Consider the following 25,496-nt stretch of genomic DNA (forward strand, 5'->3'; position numbering starts at 1 on the left):
AACCCGAAAGTTTGCAAGAGGAAGAGAGCGCACGGAGAGCAAGCGGGCAAGGGGCAGCGGCAGCGGCGCCGGGGACCATGGTGCTGCCGGCGCCTCCTCCGCGGGCGTGAAGGCGGCGCTCCCACTCCCTCCCCGGACTCTGCCGGTAAGTCGAGGCGGCCGCGGGCGCCGGGGCGAGGACGCGGGCGGGGGCAAAAGATACCCTGGAGCCCCCGGGGGCTCTCTGTGCCCAAAGCGCCAGCATGGGCGGCGCGAGCGCAGGGATAAGGCGCCCGGAGCCAGGAATGTGCCCATCCTCAAGCTGGTAGGTGCTTCGAAACACTGGACTTTCGCCTTTTTTCCCCCCCTTTCCTAAATCCGAGATTCTGAAGATCAAAGTTTAGCGTGTAGTGTAAAGTGCTCCGATAAAATATGGTGACATCTCTCGCCCCCCTCTTCTCACCCCACTCCCCTCTTATAACTATTAATTATTTCCAAGTCATTGTGTCCAAATACCCTTGCTGGGCTGATTACAAAGTGTATTGATTTAGCCTGGGCTCATCCTACGCATTCGTTTTAATTCATTTTCCTTTTGCTCGACCAGAAAACCCGAAATGAAACTTATTTCTTCCTCTTCCCAACACCCCGCCTACCCCCTCCTGCCCTCCCCCCCCCCCCCAGCCCTCATCAGTGAGGCTTGGGCAGAATAATGAAATTAATGTAAACATTTCATTTGGTTGCATTTAAGCGTCTCCAGCCCACTTAGAAGGGGCTCGTGTTGCTCTCCTGTCCGGTCACAGGTATTTTCTAAGTTCGGATTTCCTTTTTTGTTACTGCTTTTTAAAACAGGAATGCTGTAAGGGCATTCTGTATTCCTTTTGGAAGGAGTCTGTACCTTGAAACCATCTACACTTTACCTTTGGTTGTCCGTGGGATTTAGGACTTGCACAATAGCTGAATTGAAAAAACCTGAAGGATATTTAAGGGCTTTTTCTACGGCTGAAAATATCTTGAAGATTCCTTGTAAAAATTTTACCTTCTATCTCCTTCCCTTCGTTTTTCCATAGTGATAGTTTGGGGGGAGATGTCTTAACTAGAATTTGAAGAGAAATGGTAAGAGTTCAGGTGTTTTCTGAGTGGGGTTAGCCTGCATAATTGAGACAGGAGTTGCTGTTATTTTTAGTTCCAGAGAGAAATGTATCAAATCTTTTTTAGAATTCCACTGGAGTTTTGATTCTCAAAGTGGAAATACCCATCTCTTTGAGTCCAGGAAAAGAAAATTGGGCTTACAGTTTCAGGGATTTGGAATGGGTTTTTTCTTTCTTTCTGACTTTTCTACTTGAAACATCTCCCCATTAAAGAACATTAAAAATATAAAAAAAGAACTCAACTATTACCACTCAAAAGATGTCAGTTAAATTCTCACTGCAGAGGGAAAAAAAAAAGGTTTAGCATCTTACCACTGGCTGCATTTTTCCCCCCTTAGACTTTGGATTAGTCATTGTATGAGAGAGAGAAAGCAATCAGGTTTTTTTTTTTTTTTTTTTTTTTTTTTTTGGAAAAGTAAAGTAAACAGCCTCCAACTGCTGAACCTTGACAACCCAAATTAAGGAAGCAGGAGAGATCAAACAGACCTGCTGCTGGGTTGTTGTCAGCTCTACATGGAGAACCCTGGACTATTCGATCAAGCAGCAAAGCTATATATTCACTAATGCAGAAATGGACCATTGCAAATGCTGATCTTTGTTGTGCGAGCTAAGGCTCACTTGGAAGGAAACACTAACAGCTTTTGAGTTTTTTATGGATGTGGAGTTGCTACATAAGTTATTTTTCTAATACAGTCTTGTTTGTGAACAACATGCACGCAGAAAGGTATGAAATGAATATTAAGTCTTCCAGAGGCTGCCTTGCTACCCAGAACTGTGCAGTGGAATTCTTTTTACCAACATTAGACTCCTACACTAGAGTTAGGTAACGTTTTCTCACATCAAGTTTAGAAGATCTGCCTGGTCAGGAAAGCCAAGGTTTTGTATGTGATGGTTTAAATCTGATGTGAAGCTCAAAAAAAAAAAAAAAAAAAAAAGAAAGAAAGAAAAAGAAAAAAAAGAAAAATCCCTGGTGATGAAGTTTTGTGTCAGCCCACTCTTGGAATTTAAAAAGGCGAGAGGGAGCATTCTCCAGATTAGACATAACCTCTTTTTTTAGATTGACATTCAACATGACCACGTTGCTACTTTTATTCAAGTTCTCTGTAACTTGTCCTTGCTTGTTGTCTAGGAAAATTTAACTGCTTTACATTTTTAAAGGGAGTAGTAACAGCAATTACTTTAGCTTTTTGTTTTTACAAGTTTATCAAAGTATAATGAAAGCATCATCAACTATTGAAATTAACTGTCTCAAATTAAGGGGGCCATATTGCTGGAGTTGTCTGTAAGATTTTGTATTTATATTTAAATGCTGGAGTAAAAACTGTAACCCTTTTTTTTTTTTTTTGCTATAAACTATCCCCAAATTAAATGTCATTTTTAATTAAGTAGAACAAAGTGGGAAATAGGACAAGTGAACACATAAAGAAGAATAAAAATGATTGTCATTTAAGGATTGCATTTTTAATTAATATGTCGATCACACAGTAAACACTTGATGTTTTTTTATGTCAGTTTCATAACCATACTGCCCAACATGTTTCAAAGTGTGTAGCTTTTATTGGATATATCTTTTATTGTGTAATTACACAATGCGAGTTAAACATACACATAGATGCTATTAGGCAATTCTGTGCAATATGTAATGTTTTTTAAGAAGCTGTAAATATTTTCTAGTTAAATCATTTGTACCAACAATAACAAAAGTTAACTGGGTTAATATTGAGCCTAGGTATGGTTTTCTGTTACTAAGTTGTTCCTTGCTTTTCTTAAGACTCTACCCTGGCCTAAAATTTGTGTTCTGAGGCTCTGTTGAGGGATACGTCTGTTTTCAGCAATTGTTTAAATTAACAGAAGAATTGTGATATTTCCTAAACCAATATATTTATGCCACAGCATGTCCAATGCCAACATTAAGAGAAGGGTGAATATAGCAGATGTGACAACTTCTTTTGAACCCAGCTTCCTCTTTGCATCCAATCTTATTGTGCTGTTGGTTTAGTTTTCTTGTTTTTACTTAAGACTCCAACTCAGTTTTGAAATGTTATCTTGTAAGACTCCGCATCAGAAAGAAGTATGTGTATTCAGACAATGTTAGTTGTTACCCTACCGATTACATTTCAGAGGGTATGCCAAGAATATTTACAGGGCATTGCAGGAGTCCTGTCTTTTAAAAATAATTTTAGGCACACGTTAATAAAATTTAAATAGATTGCAGGCTGTCAGAAAACAGTATAAATTTTGTTTATGATTCAGTTACTTTAAGGTACTTACATTAAAGAAACTCATTTAACCCCTGACTGAAGAGCATTAAGAGGGGAGGGAAGCCCTCCAAAGAGCTCCCACTGCCCTTTGCTCTCCTGATAATCTTAAATTACTACAATTTAATTGCAACTTCAAGGCTTTGAGCATGAGCTGCTTCTCTGTGGCTGAGAAAGGGTTTGAGAGCGTAGCTAGATTTGCACAGGTGGTATTTTTGTTTTGCAAAAAAATGTTTTTGCTAAGGGCTTTTTCTTTTCCTTTCTTATCCTGTTAGGTGTCATACTCCTTTTATAGAATTCAGTCATAGTAAATGCCATTTTTGCTAAGCCAGCTTTTTTTTTTTCTTTCTGTTATTTGGACCTCAAGTGTGTAAAGGTCTCAAGCAAGTAGAGGTTTGTTTTCTAAAGAAAATAACCTTATGAGAGGCATCTGCTGAATAGACATGAGCCAACATATACTTTTACTATTTGCAGGGGATTTTTTTTTTTTCCTTCAGTTGATGGTAGTAATCCCACCAGGTGATCAAACACTGAATTTCTGAATCAAGCCAGCAAGCCAAGTAAGTTTGCATTTGGGCCCGTGTATTTTCTAAATGATCTTTCTTGTGACTGGCTACACTGGTCCCTAGTCCACTTGGCCATACGCTTGCTATCCAAGGAGCCATCTTAAACTGATTTTTAAAAAGATTTCTCTTCCATGGTACCCGGATGAATTAAGGTTAGAGGTGCCAAAAGCTGGAACATCGGCAGGCCATGAGATGAGGTGAATTCCCGAAATGGGAAAACCTGGCCAACTATGGGCTATCTTATGCATGACGGTTGTTGTCTCCACCCCGGGACCTACATAGTTTATTTCCATGTGCATGCGGCGATGTGGTTAATGGAAATTAAGCAGATTTGGCTTGTGTCGCCAAAGCTAAAAATAAATGTTGTAAGGAGTGTTTGATTTCAAGACGTGTTTTGGTTTTTCATCCTATAGATAATGTTCTTGCAGTTATGGCTATGAGGCTGGTATTCTGGAAAGAGGAAGTACAGTGGGGTGAAGTACATGGCAGCCGGGAAAGACAATTAGACAGTGTTCTTTGTTTCCTTAATAAATTATTCTTATTAATTACAGTCAGTTTGTGCTAAGGCATTTTTCGGGTTGTAGTTAGAAGCCAGCTCCCATTTAGAAGAAGGTGGTGCCAAAAGCTGTATCCTCTGCCTTGCGCTGTTTTACCCAGTCAGGAGATCTATTGACCAAATGAGCCGTGGATGTCTCTGCAAGGCTTGTTTTTCTTTTTGAAATCCCCTGATGTCAGTTTTTCATACATGCCCTTCCTTGTGCACAACAGGTGTTTGTTGGGGAGTTATTTTATGGGATTTAAAGTGAGAAAAACATTTCCTACCTAGCCAGCCCCTGGGAGAGAGCACACTGCCTGAGAGAAAGACTCCTGGTACCTGAGCATTGTGGATGGGTTTTTCCTTAGGACTCTCCATGAGCTGAGCTGTGTTGTTTTCAAAAAGTGGGGGAGGGGGCTCACTTTAGTGCCTTGATATTTGCAATTAAATTGTAGTAATTCAAGGTTACTGGGAAAGTGCAAAGGGCAGTGGGGACTTTTTAGTGGCCTTCTCTTGATGCTTAAAGCTGCTCAGTCATGGGGTTAAATTAGTTTCTTCAATCTGAGTACTTAAAGTAACTAAATCGTAAACAAAATTTATATTAGATCCTGACAACTAATAATCTATTTAAATTACATTAAAGTATCTAGGCAAAAATTTAATTAAAGACAGAAGTACTGTCAAGCCCTGTAAATATCTTGACAGGTCTACTCAAATGGAACTGATATCACGAAATATTTACATATGTCTGGTGTGTTCGCGAACATCTCGGCAGTGCCTGTGTGAAGCTAATTGCGCTTTCTTTCCAAATCACATTTTTAATAAAAGAGTTTTTTTTTTTTTTAAAAGGAACATGAATACATACAAAATTGTGTTCAAGTGTTCTGTGTACTATTTCGTTCTCTCTCCTTAGGAGCACTCTGATGGGTATATTTCCTCCAACTGCTGCTAATTCAGACAAGCAGCTGAAATGGAGGGATCACTGACTAGACAATTTGTGTCATTCTCTTTTATTTCACCAGTGTGTAGATATCAGCGCTTAGTGTGTTATGGGACAATTTACTGAGGGGGGGAAATGGGTATAAGCCTGGCATTATTAGGTTTCTGTTGAAATTAATTAAATAGAATAGATTTACTTAGGACAGGACAGATTTTTCTCCTGATTTTTACATTTGGATTCATATTTATTGATTAGTGGTAAGTCAGGTGGACATCTGTATTTTGCTAGATTACCTGATTTTAGCTAATATAGTGATCGGCTTTATTTACCAGGACAGTGGATAATATTTCTAGCATCAGACTCAAAAACTGAATTCCTGAGGTTTCTTTTTCTCCCCTTCCAGCTCTGCATTTGAGTCATAATGTGATTTTTTCTGCTCCAGGTTTCCTGCTTGTGAATTAGGGGTAGTATTTTAAGGTATGTTCTTTGACCTCCATGATCTAATGGGACAGGTGCTGTGTTATTACTCAGATCCTTTAAGATGTTCTTGTTGCTATCAGGACACTGACTACAGTTCTTTGGGGGTGGGGTGGGGGGAGGGAGGATGTGGCATGTGTTTTGATTGTCCCAGAGCCTCCCCTGAGTTGGTGATGCCTGATCAGAGGTGTTGGCAGCCTCCTCTCCTGGGGACAGGTGAGCACAGGGATGGAACACAGATGCTCATGTGTGAAGTGGGAGTAAGTTGCATTTGGTCCTAATTCATCACGTCTCAAAGGGACCTGCCTCCAGGTCATTGTGTGTGTTTGTATGTGTGTCGGAGCATTTATTAAAATAGAGCTTCTCGTATTGGAATTTGTGCTGACTGATGTGAGAATGCACTTGAAACGAACTTCCCCTGGTAATTCTGAAGGCCACAAACCGGAGACCCATGGACCGAGTGATTTATGCTGCTAGAGATTCTGGAACTGAAGTCTTTATCTCCATTTGGATTTTACTGATTAAATTTTTGTTTCATTGTGAGGCCTATATTACTTTTAATGTGTTTGGATTTCGATTAAGAATCAAAACTGGTGTTCTTGAAGTATGTACGAACATTGGAATCTCAGTGGAGGTTGGGTTGCAGACCGAGATGTAGCTGCACTGTTCCTGGATGTGCCGTATCTGGGGTGGGACCAGGGTTTGCGTTTTTAAACAGCTCCCCACGTGATTCTCATACCCACCAAAGTTGGAGAACTGGTCTCCTCTGTGGACGAAAGCCTACAATTCTTCTGAAGGCTTTACCTTAACTGTTTGGGCCCCACAAAACCTGAGGGGTGTAAAAGGCTCCCTTTTCAGAGTCAAACACCAAAACCAACATAGATGCTTAGGGGAACAGAGGCAGAACAAGAGCATCAGAGTTCCACAAAGTGGTAGGAACGACCTGGAACGTCGGTGGTTTTCACCGAGGACCCGCCATTTCCTTTTGCGTTCTGCCTTTTTTGCATCCATGTTTCCAATGGCCCCTGTCATGTTGTAGCTACCAATGAGTGTCAGATGGCTTTCTGAAGTTTTTTTTTCTTGTGTGTATTTCATCTTAATTTTAAAACCCAAACTGTTTCCTCATTAGAGTAACCGTGTTGGCACAAGTGTTTTGATTTCCCCAGCCATCTTGGGACATCCTTTCTCGTTGTACGTGATGGGGTCTGCAGGAATATTGATGGAAGTACGTCATCCAGCGATGCCACGCAAATCTAGCAGAATCCTAAGAAGAATGCATCCTACGAGATTATGAGATGAAGGAAGATAAAATGCTAAGATAGATTGTTTAAATATTCAGGGCTTCAGCTAAAGATCTAACCACTAAGATCAAAAGAGTTATTTAAATAAAAATTATACAGACATTTTTTTTTTGTCTGTATTAGTAACGGTGCCTTTTGAAGTTACCCAGTAAAGTGTTTATCTGAAATGCCCTCACCTAAATTAAAAAAAAAAAAAAATACAAAAAGATTGCGTTTGACTTTGGGTATAGCTTGATTTTAGTAGATTCCAAAAAGTTGGCAACTGTTTTTATGTTTAAAACTTGACAGTTGCTTTCGCTCTAGGTTCAGGTGGCACTTGGAATATTGCTGTCGTACAAAGTTCTTTTATTTCTGTTTAATCCTGAAGTACTTAAAAAAAAAAAAACACCTCTGGTGGGTCGAGTTTTTCAACTAGCTGTCTCTCCCCTTGAATAAAGGGTTTCTATAAAAGTTAAAAAAAAAATGGAACTGATAGAAAAAATAGAAGGTGCCGTAGAAGAATCACCACTGTCACTGGTCGATGAGCTCTTCAGCATGATGTTAACTCCGCCTTGTTTGTGGAAAGGATGTTAATCATTTCATTAAGAAAGGTTAAATAATTAACTGATTTATCATTAGGGAATCAGTGACAGACCCTTTTTAGTGATGCCTGGTAGAAATTTTCTAATACAGACTCTGCTGCATTTAATTATCTGGAGAGAAGCTAGCTGGACCTTGAGAGGATGGGCATGGGGTGGCTCTAGAGAGTATCGCTGTTTTGTGCGACTGTACACGATTTTAGAGAAGCTAGTGTGCGGAAATAGAAAACGGTTCAGTTTCGGATTTTCCTTCATGGCCTTCGTCAGGCATGTTGTTGCAGACCTGCTGTTGTGGATGCCTTCTCTGGGTTTAGGAAGGGTTCAACCGCTTAAATATGCTCGTGTTATTTTCTAAATAATGGCTTTTGTGCAGTATGATGCATGTTGACAGTAAATGCACAGTCGTAACTTTGGTAAGCTTACAACAAATTCTTATACCTGTAGGAGCAAGCCATCGTCCTTGCCACTGACTGGGGGGCTTCTCCTGTTTGTCTCTCGCTGTCTTATGGCAACTGCTACACAAGGTTTAAATAGTCCAGGAAGGGGGTGGGGGATGGGATGTGAGGGGGAATATATTCCCCATCTGGCAAAAATTTACCCTTCTCTTATACCCTTTTGTCCCCAGATCATACACAAGGTGTGTTTCCAGCTTATTCTTCCTGTGCATATATTCACGTCAACTCAAAATTCAAAAGATACTTCAAGAGAGGTCAGATGTCTGTATTCGTTTTTGTTTCTGTTAGGAAGCAGGGCAGTCACTTTGAGTGGAAAGATCATCTCTGTGTCAGAGATGACTTTGCCATAGCGGAGTACCGAGGTAGAACAATTCTTGAGGGAAGCAGTAAGGCACTTTGGAAAATAACGAAAATGGGTTTTGTATCGGGATGCAGCATTTAGTGTTGTAACAAGTGCCCGATTGTAGAATAAAACGCGATGTGATGGCCTCAAGCACTTTGATCTTTGAGTTGAGAATAACTTCTGATGAGAGAAATCTGGCAGATATTTACAAGTTCTTTGTCTTAAAACTGTGCGCTTACATCTTTCCATTTTTATTATGAAATACACGACACCAAAAAGGTATAATTTAAAGGATAAGTCAGTGAGCACCCATGTACCTGCGGCTCATGCTCAGAAAGAACACATTTCTCAACCAGGTTGAGGAGGCTCTTGGCATATCTGCCCTAATCCTACCTCTGTCCTTGTCGCCTGGAGGTGACCTCTGCTCTCAGCTGGCTGGTTTTCATCCCCTGGATTTCTTTATGTCCTTAATACATATGCATCTATTCCCCCAAATATAGAGTTTTCTTGTTCATGTTCAAGATTTATCTTGAGGGGTTCTGCTGTGTGTGTGCTTTAGTAACTTGCTTTTTTGTTATTGTTCAGTAGAGTTGGTGAAATTCATCCGTGTGGATACATGTAGCTGTAGTTTATTCATTCTCCCATTTGAGCCTTTTGAAGTGCTGAATATTATTCGAGACGAGTTCTTTACATTTGGATCCCAGCCGCATTCTGCAGTATTACATGTTGAAATTTAGGATTAATGTGAAACTATCAGTCCTGACTCAGACTTCATAATTCGTTCATTTACGACTGTTTTTTATTTTTTATTTTTTATTTTTTTTTTGGGGGGGAGGCTTTAAAATCAATACCAGGGAATTTGATTTAAAAAAAAAAATGTATCAAGTGGTTGATCTCTTACATTTAAGGGAAAAAAAAAAAAAAACAGGCGAGGCATTCATCTGAAGGAGCCTAGCCATTTTCTCATTCTTATTTAAAGACTTGGCTTAGAACTTAACAGTTACATATGCAGGGTAGCAAGTTAAAAAGCGATGTTTAATTAACAGGCGCTTTATACTTCTGTATCCTTGTTATGATATAGCACCTTGTTCTTCAGTGTAGAAAGTGATTTCTGCATATTTTAAAGGACTGGCATCTTTATGGTAAGAAAGCCATATAAATAAAGATATACTCAGATGAAAATCGGAACATGTTTTTAAAATAGTGTGTGTCTACTTTCAGCTCTGTTATCAAACTTGCTGCATAAGCCGGAGTTGATGCTCTGTGATTATGCTAATGACCAAAGGAATCGATGATGCGCGACTAGATGAAATCAGTGATCAGTGGTAGAACCAGAGAGAGTTATCAGTTTTTTTGTCATTAAATATTAGTGATAAATAATACACTGTTCATTTTGAGTAGCTAGAACATATTTAATTCTGATGTACAGAGTTTCGATTTAGTCAGGCTTATTGCTGAGTAAAATGATAATCTTTTGTAATTTGAGGGGAAAGATAGAAGGCATTTGTGTCAGCGTGGCTAAGTGACTTGGGTCATAGAAATGTTTACCTAGACTGGGCAGGGAAGGTTGGAAAAACTTTTTCTTTCCTCCTAGACAACTTGGATATTTGTGCTGACATTTTATTAGGAATATCACATACTCAATAAACAGCATAAGTGACCAGAGATGTTAAACAAAATGAGTCTAAAGGTAGATTGTGTTTCCCTAAAGAGTAGAGGTAAAATATAACAAAGGGGAATGTTTGGACAACGCTCTTTTTAGAGGCTGGTGTGTGTTAAACGGGGACCATTAGAGTCAGTGTTACTATTAAACAATGGCTTTAATTAAAAAAAATGTTTTTTTGAGTTTCTCATAACAAAGTTATACTTGGTAATGGTTTATTTAAAGAGAAGTAATACTTGTAACAGAGCATCTTTTTCTAGGTTCCTGAAATCTTGTGGGAAAACATTGACACTGCCTTCTTTGTTGCAAAGGGGTTTCTAAAGCCGTTCTCCCTCAGAGGCATTCCTTCCTGGGCAGAGTTGAGCAGGTGTCTTACTACTCTACAACAGTACCAAGGTGACATGAGAGAAAACAAAGGAATAATTAGCTGCGGTTTATAGGACATAAAGAAAGAGTGATTGAAGGCTATAAAAGAAGGAAATCAGATCGAAGGCTGCTATGATGTTATTTTTTAAAAACCCATTGACGAAATAATCTCTTGAAAGCAGACTCCCACCCTGGATTGTGCCGACCGTCGTCTGCCATTTTCCTGTCTGCTGTCCTGTCCGTCCATGTTGGCTCTTATCAGCAGTACCAACCGCTCTTTGAGCAGCGGCCTTCTCTGTGGTGAGGCAGGCCAATTGGGTCAATTTTTGTGATCTGGCAGATGTCCACTGGGAGCTCAGATCAGGCCAGGCTCATTTTTATGTGTGTCCAAAGCCAAGATTTCAACTTGGTGAAAGGCTGTGGAATTTATTTCCCAAAGTGCTGCCCAAGCTCTGTTCTTCTTTTCTTCAACTGCCTCCTTGGGCTGAGATGATTGCTTAATACTCTTAATTATGCTGGATCCCTCTGTGTTTTTGAACACCTGTGCGTAATTCAGATCATGGGTGGTCACAGAGCCTGGCTCACTAAACAGCTTCTCTTTCAGAGTGGGAAAATCCCAAGGAACCTGACCATGCACCATGTGTTGGGGGGCTGAGAAGAGATTTAAAGAGGATGGAACGTTTCTCTTGAATTTCCATTTTGCCCTGTAAAAGGTCCTCAGTCTCACGTCGGGGAGAGTGTTAGGATGAATACGTCAGAAATGGCATTTAAAAAAAACTCTTATTCATTGCTGGTGGGAAGGCCTAATAGTTACAGCCACTTTGGAAGACAGTTTGATGGTTTTTTATAAAACTAAACATACTCGGGGCACCTGAGTGGCCCAGGCGGTGAAGCATCCAACTTTGGCTCAGGTCATGATTTCGAGGTTTGTGAGTTTGAGCCCCGTGTTGGGCTCTGTGCTGACAGCTCAGAGCTTGGAGCCTGCTTTGGATTCTATGTCTGTCTCTCCCTCTCTCAGCCCCTCCCCGTTTGCGTGCTCTCTCTCAAAAATAAATAAACACTAAAAAAAATTAAAACTAGGGGCGCCTGGGTGGCGCAGTCGGTTAAGCGTCCGACTTCAGCCAGGTCACGATCTCGCAGTCCGTGAGTTCGAGCCCCGCGTCAGGATCTGTGCTGACAGCTCGGAGCCTGGAGCCTGTTTCAGATTCTGTATCTCCCTCTCTCTCTGCCCCTCCCCCGTTCATGCTCTGTCTCTCTCTGTCCCCAAAATAAATAAAAAACGTTGAAAAAAAAAAAAAAAAAAAAAAAATTAAAACTAAACATACTCTTTCCATACTATCTTGCCGTGGCCCTGCTTGGTGTTTACCCAAGGGAGTTGAAAACTTATGTCCACAGAAAGCCCTGCACACAAATGTTTATAGCAGCTTTCTTCACGATTGCCAAAAGTAGGAAGCAACTAAGATATCCTTCAGTATGGGGACAGATAAATAACAACTGTGGTACATCTAGACAATGGAGTATCGTTCAGCACTAAGAAAAAGTGAGCTGTAGGGGCACCTGGTTGACTCTTGATCTTGTGTGTGTGTGACTCTTGATCTTGGGGCCATGAGTTCGAGCCCCACATTGGGCATAGAGATTACTTAAAAGAAGAAGAAGTGAGCTGTCAAATCAGAAAAAAAAAAAAACATGGAGGAACCTTAAGGGCATATCACGGGGTGAAAGACATTCTGCAAAAGGTGAAATTGTAGAGACAGGAAAAAGAATAGTGGTTGCCAGGGGTGGGAGAGAGAAGGATAAATAGAGCACAGAGGATTCTTGGGGTGGTGAAATATTGTGTATGACTCTATAGTGGTGGATACATGTCATCATACATTTGTCCAGACCTCCAGAATGTACCACACCAGGAGTCAGCCATGCTGTTGTAATGTAAACTGTGGACTCTGGGTGGTTATGATGTGTCATTGCAGATTCGTCATTTGTAACCAGTGTCCCACTCTGGTGAGGGATGCTGGCAGTTGGAGAGACCGTGCACGTGTGGGGCCAGGAGGGTTATGGGAACTCTCTGTACCTTCCCCTTGATTTTCCTCTAACCCTTAAACTGCTCTAAAAAAGTAAGTCTTAAAAAAAATTCCTGGGTTGGGGTGCCTGGGTGGATCCATTGGTTGAGTGTCACACTCTTGATTTTGACTCAGGTGGTGATCTCATGGTTCATGGGTGTGAGCCCCGTGTCAGGCTCTATGCTGACAGTATGGAGCCTACTTGGGATTCTCTCTCTCCCCCTCCCCCACTCCCCCACTGGTGACACTCTTTCTCCCTCTCTCCCCCCCCCACTTCTCAAAATAAATAAACTTAAAAAAATTCCTGCGTTGTAAGTGATCCATAACCCTTCTCCATATCCGTATTCTAAAATCTCTGTCTAGTTGTTTATCTGCTTTACCTGTGCCAAATGAGCATTAGAGTTTCTTGTGAGGACAGTGAAGTAGGCCGGGGCCAGTTTGTTTTTGAGACAGCGTTTTAGTGTGGGAACTTCTTGGGCTGCCCTTAACCCTCCAGAGTGGGATCCTGGGAGACCTATAGAGTCCTCATTGATGACCTGATCTGAGCCTTGTCTGTCAGGAGACTGTGGTTCATAGAGGGGACGTGACTCTTGTCCAGTGAGATAGCCCCTTGGATCAAATCCTGCCTGGCCACCTGCAGTAATCTCCATATCTACATTTATACACACGTTTATGTATATGTGATTGTGTGTATCTGTGTGTGTGTGTTTGTGTGTATGTATATTTTAAAAAAAGATTACGGATAATACTGCACATATATATATATATATATATATATTTTTTTTTTTTTTACAAGGATTTATCCTACTCTGTATCAAGAACATTTTTTCTGTATCAGTCTCTATACGATTGTTAGTAACTATTTGCTTTCAGGTGTACACGCGTATATTTTCTTCCTCTGCAAAGAAACCCTTTGGGAGGATAGCACTATAAGGACCATATTGTCTCTTTGATGTTTGTAATGTACTTGGGATCAAGGCTACAGTAGACGTCTGGAGCTGTAAGGTTATAACATACGTGTGTTATATACCATTGTGTGTATGTACTGATGTGTGTTTGTGTTCGGGAGGTGTACATTTTATTGTGAATAAAATAGGATAGGTTGCGGATCTAGAACTGTGTTTCAGGTGAGTGGTTCAGATTTCTACAAACCTTTGAGGTTAGAATGCACCTGTCCCATCACTCCTCCATTAAACCCACTAGTGACATCTGTGTCTTTGCCATGGGGTTCTGACATTCACACCGGGCACATTTTGATTTGGAGGTTGGAACATGTGTTAGGAATGAGGTGAAGAAATTCTTGGTATGTGCATTAAATAATACATTTTTGAGAATCTAGGACATCCCAGCCAGGTCACATAGAGTGTAAATAGCCCATGAAACAAGTTATTTGTTAAAACAACAACAACAACAACAACAACAAAAACCACAAAAAACAAAAAAAACGGTAGAAGTAAGTAAGTCTGTGTTATGAGACCTTTGAAAATTCAAAGAATAACAGAATGTGGGAGCTGACCGGCTGTTCATTTGTGGGGCCTTGTTACATGTTAAGAACTTGAGGATAGTGATGGCGGAGCCTTAAACCAAGTTCGGGGCATTCCCATGCCTGGGGCCCGGTGTGGCTGCCCTTGTCACACACCTGTGAAGCAGGCCCTGCTCGGGGTTGGCTTCTCACACCAAGATTTCCTCCCCTGCAAAACAGGAAGACCCGGCTGGGACAGGCATGGCTGGCTGAGGCCCTCCTATGCCACTCGTGCTCCGCGATCTTGACTTCCTCTGCATTACTGAATCCAGATGGGGCTCAGGTTTTTGTTTTTGTTTTTGTTTTTGTCGCGAGTTTTTATTCACATTCCAGTAAGTTAACATATAGCGTGATAGTAGTTTCAGGGGGCTCAGGTTTTAAAGCACGTTCCTCTCCCTGGGCTGTGAGACCCGCTGAGTGTCAAAGAATGGCCATCTTCTGGAATAAGTGTTTTCTGCGGGCAGTTTGCAACATTCTGTGCGGGAAGCTAATCCTGTTCTTGCTTGCTCGTTCTTTTATCCTTCTACAGCCCTTTCCCCAGGATCTTGCCACTTTGACTGTACCTTCTGTCCCTGTCACCTTCCTTGTCCTTCATTGTCACCTGCCCTTGGCTTCATTCTGCAAGGGGCCTGCTAGGCCTAGAATCTGAAGGCAGCCTCAGAAAAGAGCTTATACTCTTCCCCCTTTGATCCCAAACTGTATTTATTAAAGAAGCAGTTTTATCTTGAGGGGCACTGGTTGGTTTCCTGCCTACAGGAATGGCCGGCTAACCAGGCCCATGCCGTGGAGGTGTGGTTGGCCCAAGCTGCACCAAATGCAACAATAAGGGGATGTTCTGCCTCTGCACTGGGCACTTGTGGCACCCTCATTGATGAGGATGAGCTTCTGTAAGACGGTTCAAGTCCAGTCGACTCTGAAGAAAGTGACGGGACTTTGTAGTAGTACCCTGTTTTCGAATTGTAACATAACTGGATGATCCTTGGGCCAGGCAGTTTTTGTCCTCTCCACAGACACGCACAGATTCTCTGCCCTTCTGTAGCTCCCACGTGCTGAGCGAGTGGTGGAGTCTTTGAGTCTTTGACTTTGGTGGAGTCTTCGTGGCGGCGATGCTGCCCTGTGTTCAGACTGATGGGAGGCACGAAGGAGCACGTGTCTGCAAAGCGCTTAACAGAGCTTCTGGCTTGTCACAAACACTTGGCTTTTGGTGACTTTATCATTAACAAAAACAAGGCCTGTTGCTGGATTTCTGTGTTTTGGGGACAAGGTCTTGGAAGGGCAAGCCCTGCTTTCTCTTCAGAATGTGTGATGGCGAAGTTGGGAGCCCTCTATCACCTCTCCCCTGCTTTCCTGCTCCGTCCGCCTTCCCCCGTGTGTTTCTCCCCTCGGCCTCTTCCCTCCTTCCCGCTTTGTCCGGCACGGTAACTCTTCCTGACGTGAGGGTGTGCCACAGTTTTGGGGGCATTCCGAATGTCTGCTGGTGGTCTTTTTGGCTGACAGGCCATCTCTGGGGGCCCAGAGAGGTGTGGGCATGTTTTCTGGGGAGGGGTCTGATGAGTCTCTCAGAGCACCCCTGAGACTAGACTGGAGGGGGCGCTCTTCCCGACTCCAGAAGCTTGAGATTGCTGGGAGCAGGTTGGCACCGGTGTCTGCCTACCACCGCCTTCAAGCATCCGTGGAGGACTTGGTGCTTTTTCTGCAGAGAAGAGCACTAACTGGCCCCCTCCCGCTCCCCCAGCTGTGCTACTGAAACTCAGTTCCAGCGTGTGATCCCCTGTCGGGCTGTGCTCCCTCAGTGTCAGGCTGTGAACACCAGAGCGTTCCTCTCCAGCTCTTCGCCAGATTGCCCATTGAATTGCCTTTTTTCACAACTACCTTAATCGTCCACTACGGGGACAGGAAATGATACTGCAGTTGGGTCAAACGTTAGGCCGCACCAGGGTTTTCTCTAGTCAGGTTTGGGATTTGAATGTGTTTACGGAGTCTGTCTGTATTATTTTTCCCTGGCTGGGCGTCTGGTGTTTAGTTCCTAGGGGAACGAGAATGCTGCTCAGGATGGCTCACCGTTTGCAAGCCAGTTAATTAACTTGTGATCCATGCACGGTTTTCGCTGTCTCTGTCTCCCCACCCTGGCAGGGCAGTTGGAGAATGAACGGGCTGTGCACTTAAGTTGAGAAGAGGGACCGCACGCCTGAAAGTGGGAATGACCCTTGGTGATGAGGACCCATGTTAGGTGCGCCGTTCACCATCCAGGTAGCTCCATCTGGGCTGAGTGTATGTGGAATGAATTGCTCAGAGTTTATAACAGCCTCCATTCTGGTTATTGAGAGGCCATGGGTATTCATGTACCTGCATATTTGTCGGTGATTATATATAACGGGTAGAGAATTTAGTTCTTTCAGTGGCCATCATGGAAGGAACACATGGAAGTTCCCCATTTTTTGACCTCCTCACTCATTTGTTCATTTATTGACCCAGCATTACTTCCAGGTCAGGAGCCATTACTTCCTGATGCCCCTCTTTCCCCCCAGCTTCATTTTGGACCTTCTCAGTTAGGTGTTCCAATTCAACAACGTTCAGACATCCGAATGTCATTGTTCACAGGGATCTTTGTCAACCAGCCTATGACATTCATCTAGTTCCACCTTTTGTTTACTAAATATATGGCCGCCCAGAAGCAAATGACTCATCTGTACGCTTAGTTACCATTTCTGTAACAAATACGGCTTTCGGTTACATTTTGACTACCAACACTGTACTAGGTAGTATACCAAGTATAAGCAGCCGCCTTTTCTTTCTAGCCTGAGTACTTAATTAAGACCTGACAGATTGATTTTTCCATTAGGCCAGAAGGCAGGTGTCGTCTTGAGCAATTCTTGATTTGAATTTCCTATTAAGAGTCTGTTTAGCGTTCCCCTCCCCCACCAAATATGTGTATTTGATGAAGACTGTCTTCTACACAGTGGATTGTATGCAATGAATTGGGAGGAACCAAAGTAAAATATTGTAATAATTCCTTTTTAAAAAGGTACTGATACGGAATTGCTTTGATGCCTGCTATATTCTTGGTGTCTCCAGGGAAAGCTGCCTTTTAAGTAATGTTGAGTGGCAGTCTGAGGTTCATAAAGCTGTCATTTCTCATTTTTTTTTTTTTTTTTTTTAACCCCTGATGCTCTGTATCTGGGGCAGAGTGACAGAGACAATGGTGTCCACAGCCCTTGACCCCTTCGTGGATGATTTGATTTCTTTCCTTCCCTCTTTTCAATGTTCATTCTCCCAAAACGGCACAGAACTAACTTCCCGAAAGGACTGTTCACCCACTTATTAAAATACAAATTTCTACTTACAAATTAAAGCTCTGTAGAAGCCAGTCAACTCTAGCGATAAAGAGTTTCATTAATGCCAAGGACGCCATCTAGGCAAGGGACACCAGTTCAGGGTGTCCCAAATTCTCATACAGTGCAGTCGTGGGTGTCAGACACATTGTGTCTTGATTAAAGCCAGGGATTCTGGAATTCTGCAAACTTGAGTTTAAAAAGCCTTTTTTAAAACTTGAGTGATGACTTAAAGCCTATTAACCTTTCTAATTTATCTTCATAAGGGTGTGTGTGTGTGTGTGTGTGTGTGTGAATAGAAGGACATAATGATAGAACTTCATTTGTTCTGTGGATTAGGTAACATAATCCACACAGAATGTGATGCATGGTCTCTGGCCAGTATAGGAAGCATCTTTATACCTGTTAGCTCTTAAGATTATGATTATTCTATGTGTATTGTTTAAAAGTCACATCAAAGGGCTAAGATGGATAAAAGGTGTGAACTTGGCAAAGATCGCTAAAACCCAGAAGGAAGTGTACCTCACAGACGTGGAGGGAATTGGAACCTCAGGTTAATTACCTTGTTGTTGTGTTTTGGGGTTTGTGTTGATTGCACTGGTTTTGTCTCTTGACTTTTGAATAAGCTCCTAAAATATGGTTTTGTGGGGTGTTTTTATTTGCTTCTGAAATTGGTGCAGGTGCAGATAACAGGAAACGAAACCTTAGGCAGCCCGAGGGAGCCTCATTCAAATTGTGCCAAGCAGGTATAATATACAAGTGTTATCGCCTTACTGATAATCTGGCATGCTGTGGGTATTCCACGTGCCCTGTGGATTACAGAGAGTGAAGTCATACAGCACTTTGGCCCCAGCCCCTAGCAAGGAGGAGACAGAGGAGAGCCCTCATTCTTAAAGACAGTGTTAAAGCACAGCTTCGCTTGTCCAAGTGCACAGGATTACAGTTGTGCTTCTGTCCGTTGGCATTGCACGTTACCTTGGAGGCTACGCCTTTGGCGTGCAGCGAAGGTACCTTTGGTGTGTGAATTAGCACCACGTCTCTGGAGTTAAAGAGTCTACCCTGGGTTTGAGACTACGTTACATGTTGCCCCATATTTGGACTGTAGAAAAAAGTGAAAATTAAAGACCTGTGGCTAGAATACTAAGTTTTCCCAACTTTCGATAGCCCGTTGGTTATACCTAAAGAAAGTAGTGTCTTTAAGGCTTAATTTAGTTCTTTGTCCTAGAGGATTTAGGGACAGACCATGGTTGTCTTGCCTGTGTGGTAGGGAAGGTTTCTCTTTTTTGTCTTTGGCTGGATCCTTGTTTTTGCAGGTACTGAGCCCTCAGACATGCATGGAATTGGATAAAATTTTCCCAGCATGGCCCCCCATCCTGGAGGAGCCATGGCATAAGCACTTCGTTGTTGTGCCTGGAAGCAGGCCATGTTGTTACGTGCAAGGTGCCCTTCTGTTTCTTGGTTTTGGTAAGGGAGCATCTCAAATAATTTGTTTAACCCCATGGTGCAACCAGAGCCTTTACAGTCTCCCCTAGTCCTCACTTGCCTGACAATTTGTTTTCTCTTGTTTAAGTTGATACTTTCATCCATTCTCTGGATGGACACAGACAGACAGACACACACACGCACACACATGCTCCTCCCTGCTTTGTTCACACCTTACCTTGTGTGGCCAGCCTGGCTCCTACATTTTTTTTTTTTTTTTTTATTAAGTAGGCTCCACGCCCAATGTGAGGCTCAAACTTACAGGCCTGAGATCAAGGATCCCCAAGTCTGGCTCCTTCACTAATTTTCCCAACCTCACTCTGCTCGCATCCTCTATTTTCCAGAAAAAGTCACTTGCTGGAGGCACAGTTCTTCTTTTGCCATTGCCTCTCCAGGGAGGGATGGGATGGGGAGCAGGACAATGACTTGGGTGGGAGGCAATTCAAAATAAAAGGAGGAGAAATAAAAGACAAAGGATTGTGTCCAGAAGGTCCAGATCACGTCTCTGGGGCCCGTTAGTCATTCTTGTAACTGTTTGAGGAAAACTGTAGACCCAGCTCCAGCATTAAATAAACCAAATTCTTCCCTTACTGACAGGCATGGTCTCTGAACCAGAAAGAGCCAGATCAAATCCTAGTGTGGTCTCTTAGTTCTGAGTTATCTTGTGTGTGGATTTCTTGGCCTCAGTTTGCGCTTGTGTAAAATGGTCTGGTGATGGTAATACGAACCTGTTAGGGTGGTTTTGAGGAAACTCCTGTAATGCCCAATGTGTGGCATATCTGAACCTTCAATAAAAGGTAGACATTGTTAGCCCCAATTATTCTAATGCCTGGGGGCAGCGAATCCATTGTGCCCAGTCAAGAATTGAACACATAGTGCAGTAGATACTGATTCAGACACTTTGGTTAGAATCCCTAGCTTGCCAGTTAAGAGCCACGTGACCTTGGGGTGCCTGGGCGACGCGGTTGAGTGTCCGACTTCGGCTCAGGTTATGATCTCCCACTTGCAGGTTCGAGCCCCTCGTTGGGTTCTGTGCTGACAGCTCGGAGCCTGGGGCCTGCTTCGGATTCCGTGTGTCTCCCTCTCTTTTTTTTTTTTTTTTTTTTTTTTTTTTTTTTTCAACGTTTTTTATTTATTTTTGGGACAGAGAGAAACATAGCATGAGCAGGGGAGGGGCAGAGAGAGAGGGAGACACAGAATCGGAAACAGGCTCCAGGCTCTGAGCCATCAGCCCAGAGCCCGACGCGGGGCTCGAACCCACGGACCGCGAGATCGTGACCTGGCTGAAGTCGGACGCTTAACCGACTGCGCCACCCAGGCGCCCCGTGTCTCCCTCTCTTTGCCCCTCCTTTGCTTACGCTCTGTCTCTCTCTGTCAAAAATAAACATTTAAAAAAAAAAAAAAAAGAGCCCTGTGACCTTGCACAAGTTCTTAAACATTTGTGTGGTTCAGTTTTCTTAACCACCAAATGGTATGATAGTACCTGTCACCTAAAGCTGAAGGGAGGATTAGGTAAATTAATGCGTGTAATTCACTTAGAACAAGATAGAGAGTCTAGAACATGGGGAGCCCTCAATAAATCATAGAAGCTACTGTGGTTGTCCTGATGACGCTCGTAATGATTATTATTACCCCTTCCCTATCTAGGCAGAAACATCCACCAAGAGGACTCACGTAGAACTCCTTCACGTCCTTCCATTTTTCTTGACAGCTTGGGGGCAGACACCCAAAACTGAGACTTGGTGGGAGAGTCTTGGTGTTAAACCCAAACTTCCATCATCAGGCCTGAACATTTGGCCCTTTTTCCTCTTTGTCTCAGAGACACATGGAAGTAATTTGTAGCAGTTGGGTATCAGGCCTTGGCTTTGCCAGTGGAAGATGAAAAACATTTACTTGCTACTTGCCATAACGTATTTGTATTTTCATTGTTTCTTTCTCCATACCCCCAGGAGAAAGAAAAAATGAAACTGAAGTGAAATACATCTTTGTGATTGCCTAAGTTAGCAGGTTGGTGGATGGAAGTACGTCCCAAGGCATACACTGGTGCTGGAAGATGATGAGTTGCATGGAATAGAATTTGATGTGCCGTGAATGTGTCTGGAACCACACGTAAGGGGGCAGTTAGCACATGCCAGCTCAACAGTCACTAGAGCACTGAGCACTATTGTTAATGCTTTGTATGCATAATCCGTTCTATCCTTACAACAACCTTGCAAAGAAGTTTGTTTCATCTCCATTTTATAGATGAGAAAACTGAGCTGTGGAGATCAAGACCCTGCCCAGAGTCACATAGCTAGATCTTTCCTATTTTATATGAAATGCTGGAGAGAATCCAAGCAGGTCCTGGTGGCAAGGGTCCTCGGCTACCATCTGGTTCATCTGGCTTTTTTTTTTTTTTTTTTTTTTTGTAACAGCTTTATTGAAATATAGTTCAGGTACATAAATTCACCCATTTATGGTATACCGAATTGTGAATTTCAGTATATTCACATAGTTGCAGAACCATGAGCTCACAATCAATTTTAGAACATTTTCACCACCCAGAAAAGAAATGACATAACTCTTTAACATTAACCCCCTTGCCCATTTCGTCCTAACCTTCCTCAGCCCTAGCAACTACTAATATATATATTTTTTTCTATAGATTTGTCTATTTTGGACATTCTGTATAGAGTTACACAGCATGTGGCCTTTTGTGTATGGCATCTTTCAGCATAATGTTTCTTCAGATTTACCCATGGTGTCGCACGAATCCGTGTGTAGTACGTCTTTATGACCAAGTAGTATTCCATTGTATAGATGTACGACATTTTGTTATTCATCCACCAGTGAACCCTCTTTTGACTTTCTTGGTTTTAAATATTTATTTATTTATTTTATTCATTGTATTGTATTTTTAAAAAAAAGTATTGATTTGTTTTTGGGAGAGCACAAGCGGGGAAGGGGAAGAGAGAGGGGGACAGAGGATCCAAAGTAGGCTGTGCACTGATAGGCTGACAGAAGCGAGCCGGATGTGGGGCTCAAACCCCTGAACCACAAGATCATGACCTGAGCCGAAGTTGGACACACAACCGACTGAGCCACTCAGGTGCCCCTGTTTTTTAATTTTTTATTTTTAAGTAAACTCTACCCACAATGTGGGGCTTGAGCTATGACCCTGTGATCAAGAGTCACATGCTTCACCAGCTGAGCTAGCCAGGTGCCCCTCACTTTTTGCTTTTGTGATTAAGTTTACTATGAACACTCATATGCAAGTTACTGTGCTGATGTATGTTTTCAATTCTCTTGAGTATATACCTAGGTTTGGGATTGCCGCATGATACGGCCTTCTTTGTTTAACCCTTTGAGGAACTGCAGAAGCGATTTTCAAACCCCCCACACCATTTTACATTCCCACTGGCAGTGTATGAGGGTTCTAATTTCTCCACATCTCCCTACCATTTGGTATAATCTGTCTTTGCTTTTAACTGTCTTGTTTTTAAAATTAGGAAACTGAGCCTTGGTGAGTCTTAATGACTTGCTAGTTATATTTGGTGGCATGGACCCAATTCTTCTCTAGGTATGAAGCTACGAGGATGAAAGACATAGTCTTTATTGCACGAGCTCACCGTCTGGTGGGGAGTTGGACACATAGTCACAATGTACAGTGCGAGTGGCTATATGATGACAGAGTTTAATGAGAGCAGAAACTTATACTCTAAGAAACGGAAGATTATTTAGTGGATCATATAACGGAAAAATCTTGTGCTGCTTAGCTTCAGGTACAGGTGGATCCAGGTGCTAAAAGAGGGTTAGTCAGAGGGCTGGCTGCCTCTTTTTTTCTCTTGTCCTTGCTCTCTCATTGACTCCTTCATTCTTAGCTCTCTGTCATGTGTTTTTGTGAGAAGACAGTTACTGGCAGAATACCCTTCTACTCTATCATGTAAGCATCTCTAGCAGAACAGGAGTTTTTCTATAGTTTCTCTATAGTTCCAGCAGGAGGCTTACATAAATTACTCATTGGCCCAGTAGGTTAATGTAACAGCCTTTTAACCAGTTAGAACCAGTGTTCTGATTGGTTATGTTTGCTTCATTTCCTTGCCTGGAGGTTAGATTGGGGAGGGATCAGTCCCACTTATACTATGGGACTGAGAACGGGCAAGGCGTGATTCCCGAAGGGAAAATCAAAGTTATGTTTATAGAAGGGTAAGAAATGAGGGTTGCCAGGTAAAAACAGCATTTGTTCATTTCTACTAACGAGGAAGGTTCTACTCACCCATTATAGAAATCTGTAAACAGTACGGGAATGCATGCGCTGTTTAACTGGAACTTCAGCAGTGGGGTGGCCTTTGGCGCATAGCTGAATGCAGTGAATGAGTTCTCAGTGATACCCTGTCATTGCCTTGGAGACAAAATGGCAGCCATGGTTCCGACTGCCACACCATCCAGAGGAAGAGGGAGGCTGCCTGGTCCAGTTGCTATCTCTTAAGAGTGAGAAACTGCCTTGTCACCAGCTCCCCAGCATACTTGGTGGGGCTCTGCTGTCTGGCCTGAACTGCCCATTCCCATGACCAGATAGGTATCGTTCCTTGATTGGCTTGGCCTGGGTTTCTCAACCAATCATCATCTCCATTCAGCCCCAGCTTCTGGGGGAGGCAGAGGGTAGCTTTCCCTGAAGCTCCTGCATCCTGTAGGAGAAGGGTATGAAGGGTACAGAGGGTACGTGTCTGAGTCAAATGAAGGTTCCCTTCGGGAGGAATATGGCAATGGGAGTTAGGGATTCATTTGGCAACACCAAGTTTGCTTTGCCTTAAAGAAACAGAGATTTCCAAGGAGACACTGGGTGGCGGAAGGAGACATTTCGGGCTCAGGGAATAGCACGGGCAAAGCCACTCGTTGCCAACATCGCATATAAAATTGAAGGCATCTCGGTGATCTGTACCTTTTATTGTATGAATGAACAACTTAGCAGAAATTAAGAGGCAGCGCTGGCCATAGAACTTTCTGTTCTCCTTTCCTTCTCCCTCCTCTGAGCAGGTGGGATGACAGTTGAATGTGACTGGTCAGCCTCAGAGCTGTCTGTCTCCCTGCGGTGCGTCTCATAGCGGAGGAAGCCAAGCAGAAGGATTGCCTTTATTTTTTATAGCTTCTGGCTCATAATGTTCTAAAAATCGCTTTAAGAACCATGGGAGTGAGGTCTGTATGGCGCTCAGTGTGCAATGATTTGGGGACATTGTAGACTTTTTACTTTCTTAAAATAATTAGATATTTTTTTCAGGGAAAGTTTTAAGTTGACCATTTGAGATGTAGAAGATGATATGGAGGCAAGCTAACATTTAGTTATTTCTTTTCCAAACACCTCATACTATTTTTAATTTTTCCTCTCTCATCTATGTAGTTAGCTGGTAATTGCCCAATTATTTGTTCAGAAAGATACTTTTGTGATATGCCCAACTTTGAGAATGCTTTTCTAAATCATTAGTGATAAAATCATAGTGATTTTCTAAAACTGCATAGTGCATCTCCCATAGTGATTTTCTAAAACTCCATAGTGCATCTCCCAATGTAACAAAGAGTTACATTGATGTTTTTAGTGTGTTTCAATTTCATTTTTTCCCATTCATACTAACAAACACATGCAGGTGAGATTAAACAGTTTCATTTCCCACTGGTTTGTGTCATTAAATATTCTCTGTAAGCATGAATTTTAAAGGTCACTACAATCTATTCTATTCATAGTATACCATAATTTCCTTAACCATTCTCTTTTTGTTGGATATTTATGTTGTTTCCACCCTTTTGGTACTATAAATAATGGCGCAGTGAACATCCTAGTGTATAAATTGATTTGCATCTCTTATTTCCTTAGGATAAATTCCGTAAGTGGATTTATTGGATCAGAAATTGTCGATCTCTTGGTGTTTTCTTGGCTGGGTCACCAGTTTCTTTTTCCATAAGAGGCTGTGCCAATTTCCACTTCATTGCACCAGGGGCCAACACTGAATCAACTAACCCACTTCCCCTTTTATTATTGACAGTTTTCTAGGTGAAAGATGGTCTAGAATTCTGGTAACATGCTCTTCTTTTCTTAACTAATTAACATTATTTTCTGCACCCTCTGGTTTTTGGCTTTTTGTAGCACTTTTGTGATTTACCTTTTTGTACTGCAGTTAAAAAATAGGTTGTGGTGTTAAAATACTGACTTATAAGGGATCTTTTTATGTTATGGATTTACATACTTCCCTGAATTTTTCTTTTCCTTTAAATGTTGCATGTCTGAGACTTAGATTTTTCTACTCAGAACATTTTTTTCCCTCAGTTGCTGTATAACTCCTGCACTTTCTCCTTCCTTCACTTCTTCCTTTTTCTTTTCTTTAAAACAAAAAAAAGTTTCAATGCATGTTAATTTTGTTTCACTGTATGGGGTGAGGCAAGGATTTGGCCTGATGGGTAGAAATGTCAGTACCTTGTGATTCTAGAATTATTTACTGAACAGTACTTACACATTATTGATT

The 25,496-nt window shown here is 42.2% G+C and overlaps 1 protein-coding gene across 1 annotated transcript in view; it reads left to right on the forward strand.

Annotated features, from left to right (window-relative positions):
• Window positions 1-25,496, forward strand: part of EIF4E3 (eukaryotic translation initiation factor 4E family member 3) — a 225,658-nt gene that overhangs the window by 138,807 nt on the left and 61,355 nt on the right. The window contains exon 7 of the mRNA XM_058728795.1: window positions 1-145. Coding sequence (XP_058584778.1) covers window positions 1-110 — 110 coding nt within the window. The 3' untranslated portion in view covers window positions 111-145. The remainder of the gene's footprint in view (window positions 146-25,496) is intronic.

The sequence above is a fragment of the Neofelis nebulosa genome, chromosome 4 (genome assembly GCF_028018385.1).
Source record: "Neofelis nebulosa isolate mNeoNeb1 chromosome 4, mNeoNeb1.pri, whole genome shotgun sequence".
NCBI lineage: Eukaryota > Metazoa > Chordata > Mammalia > Carnivora > Felidae > Neofelis > Neofelis nebulosa.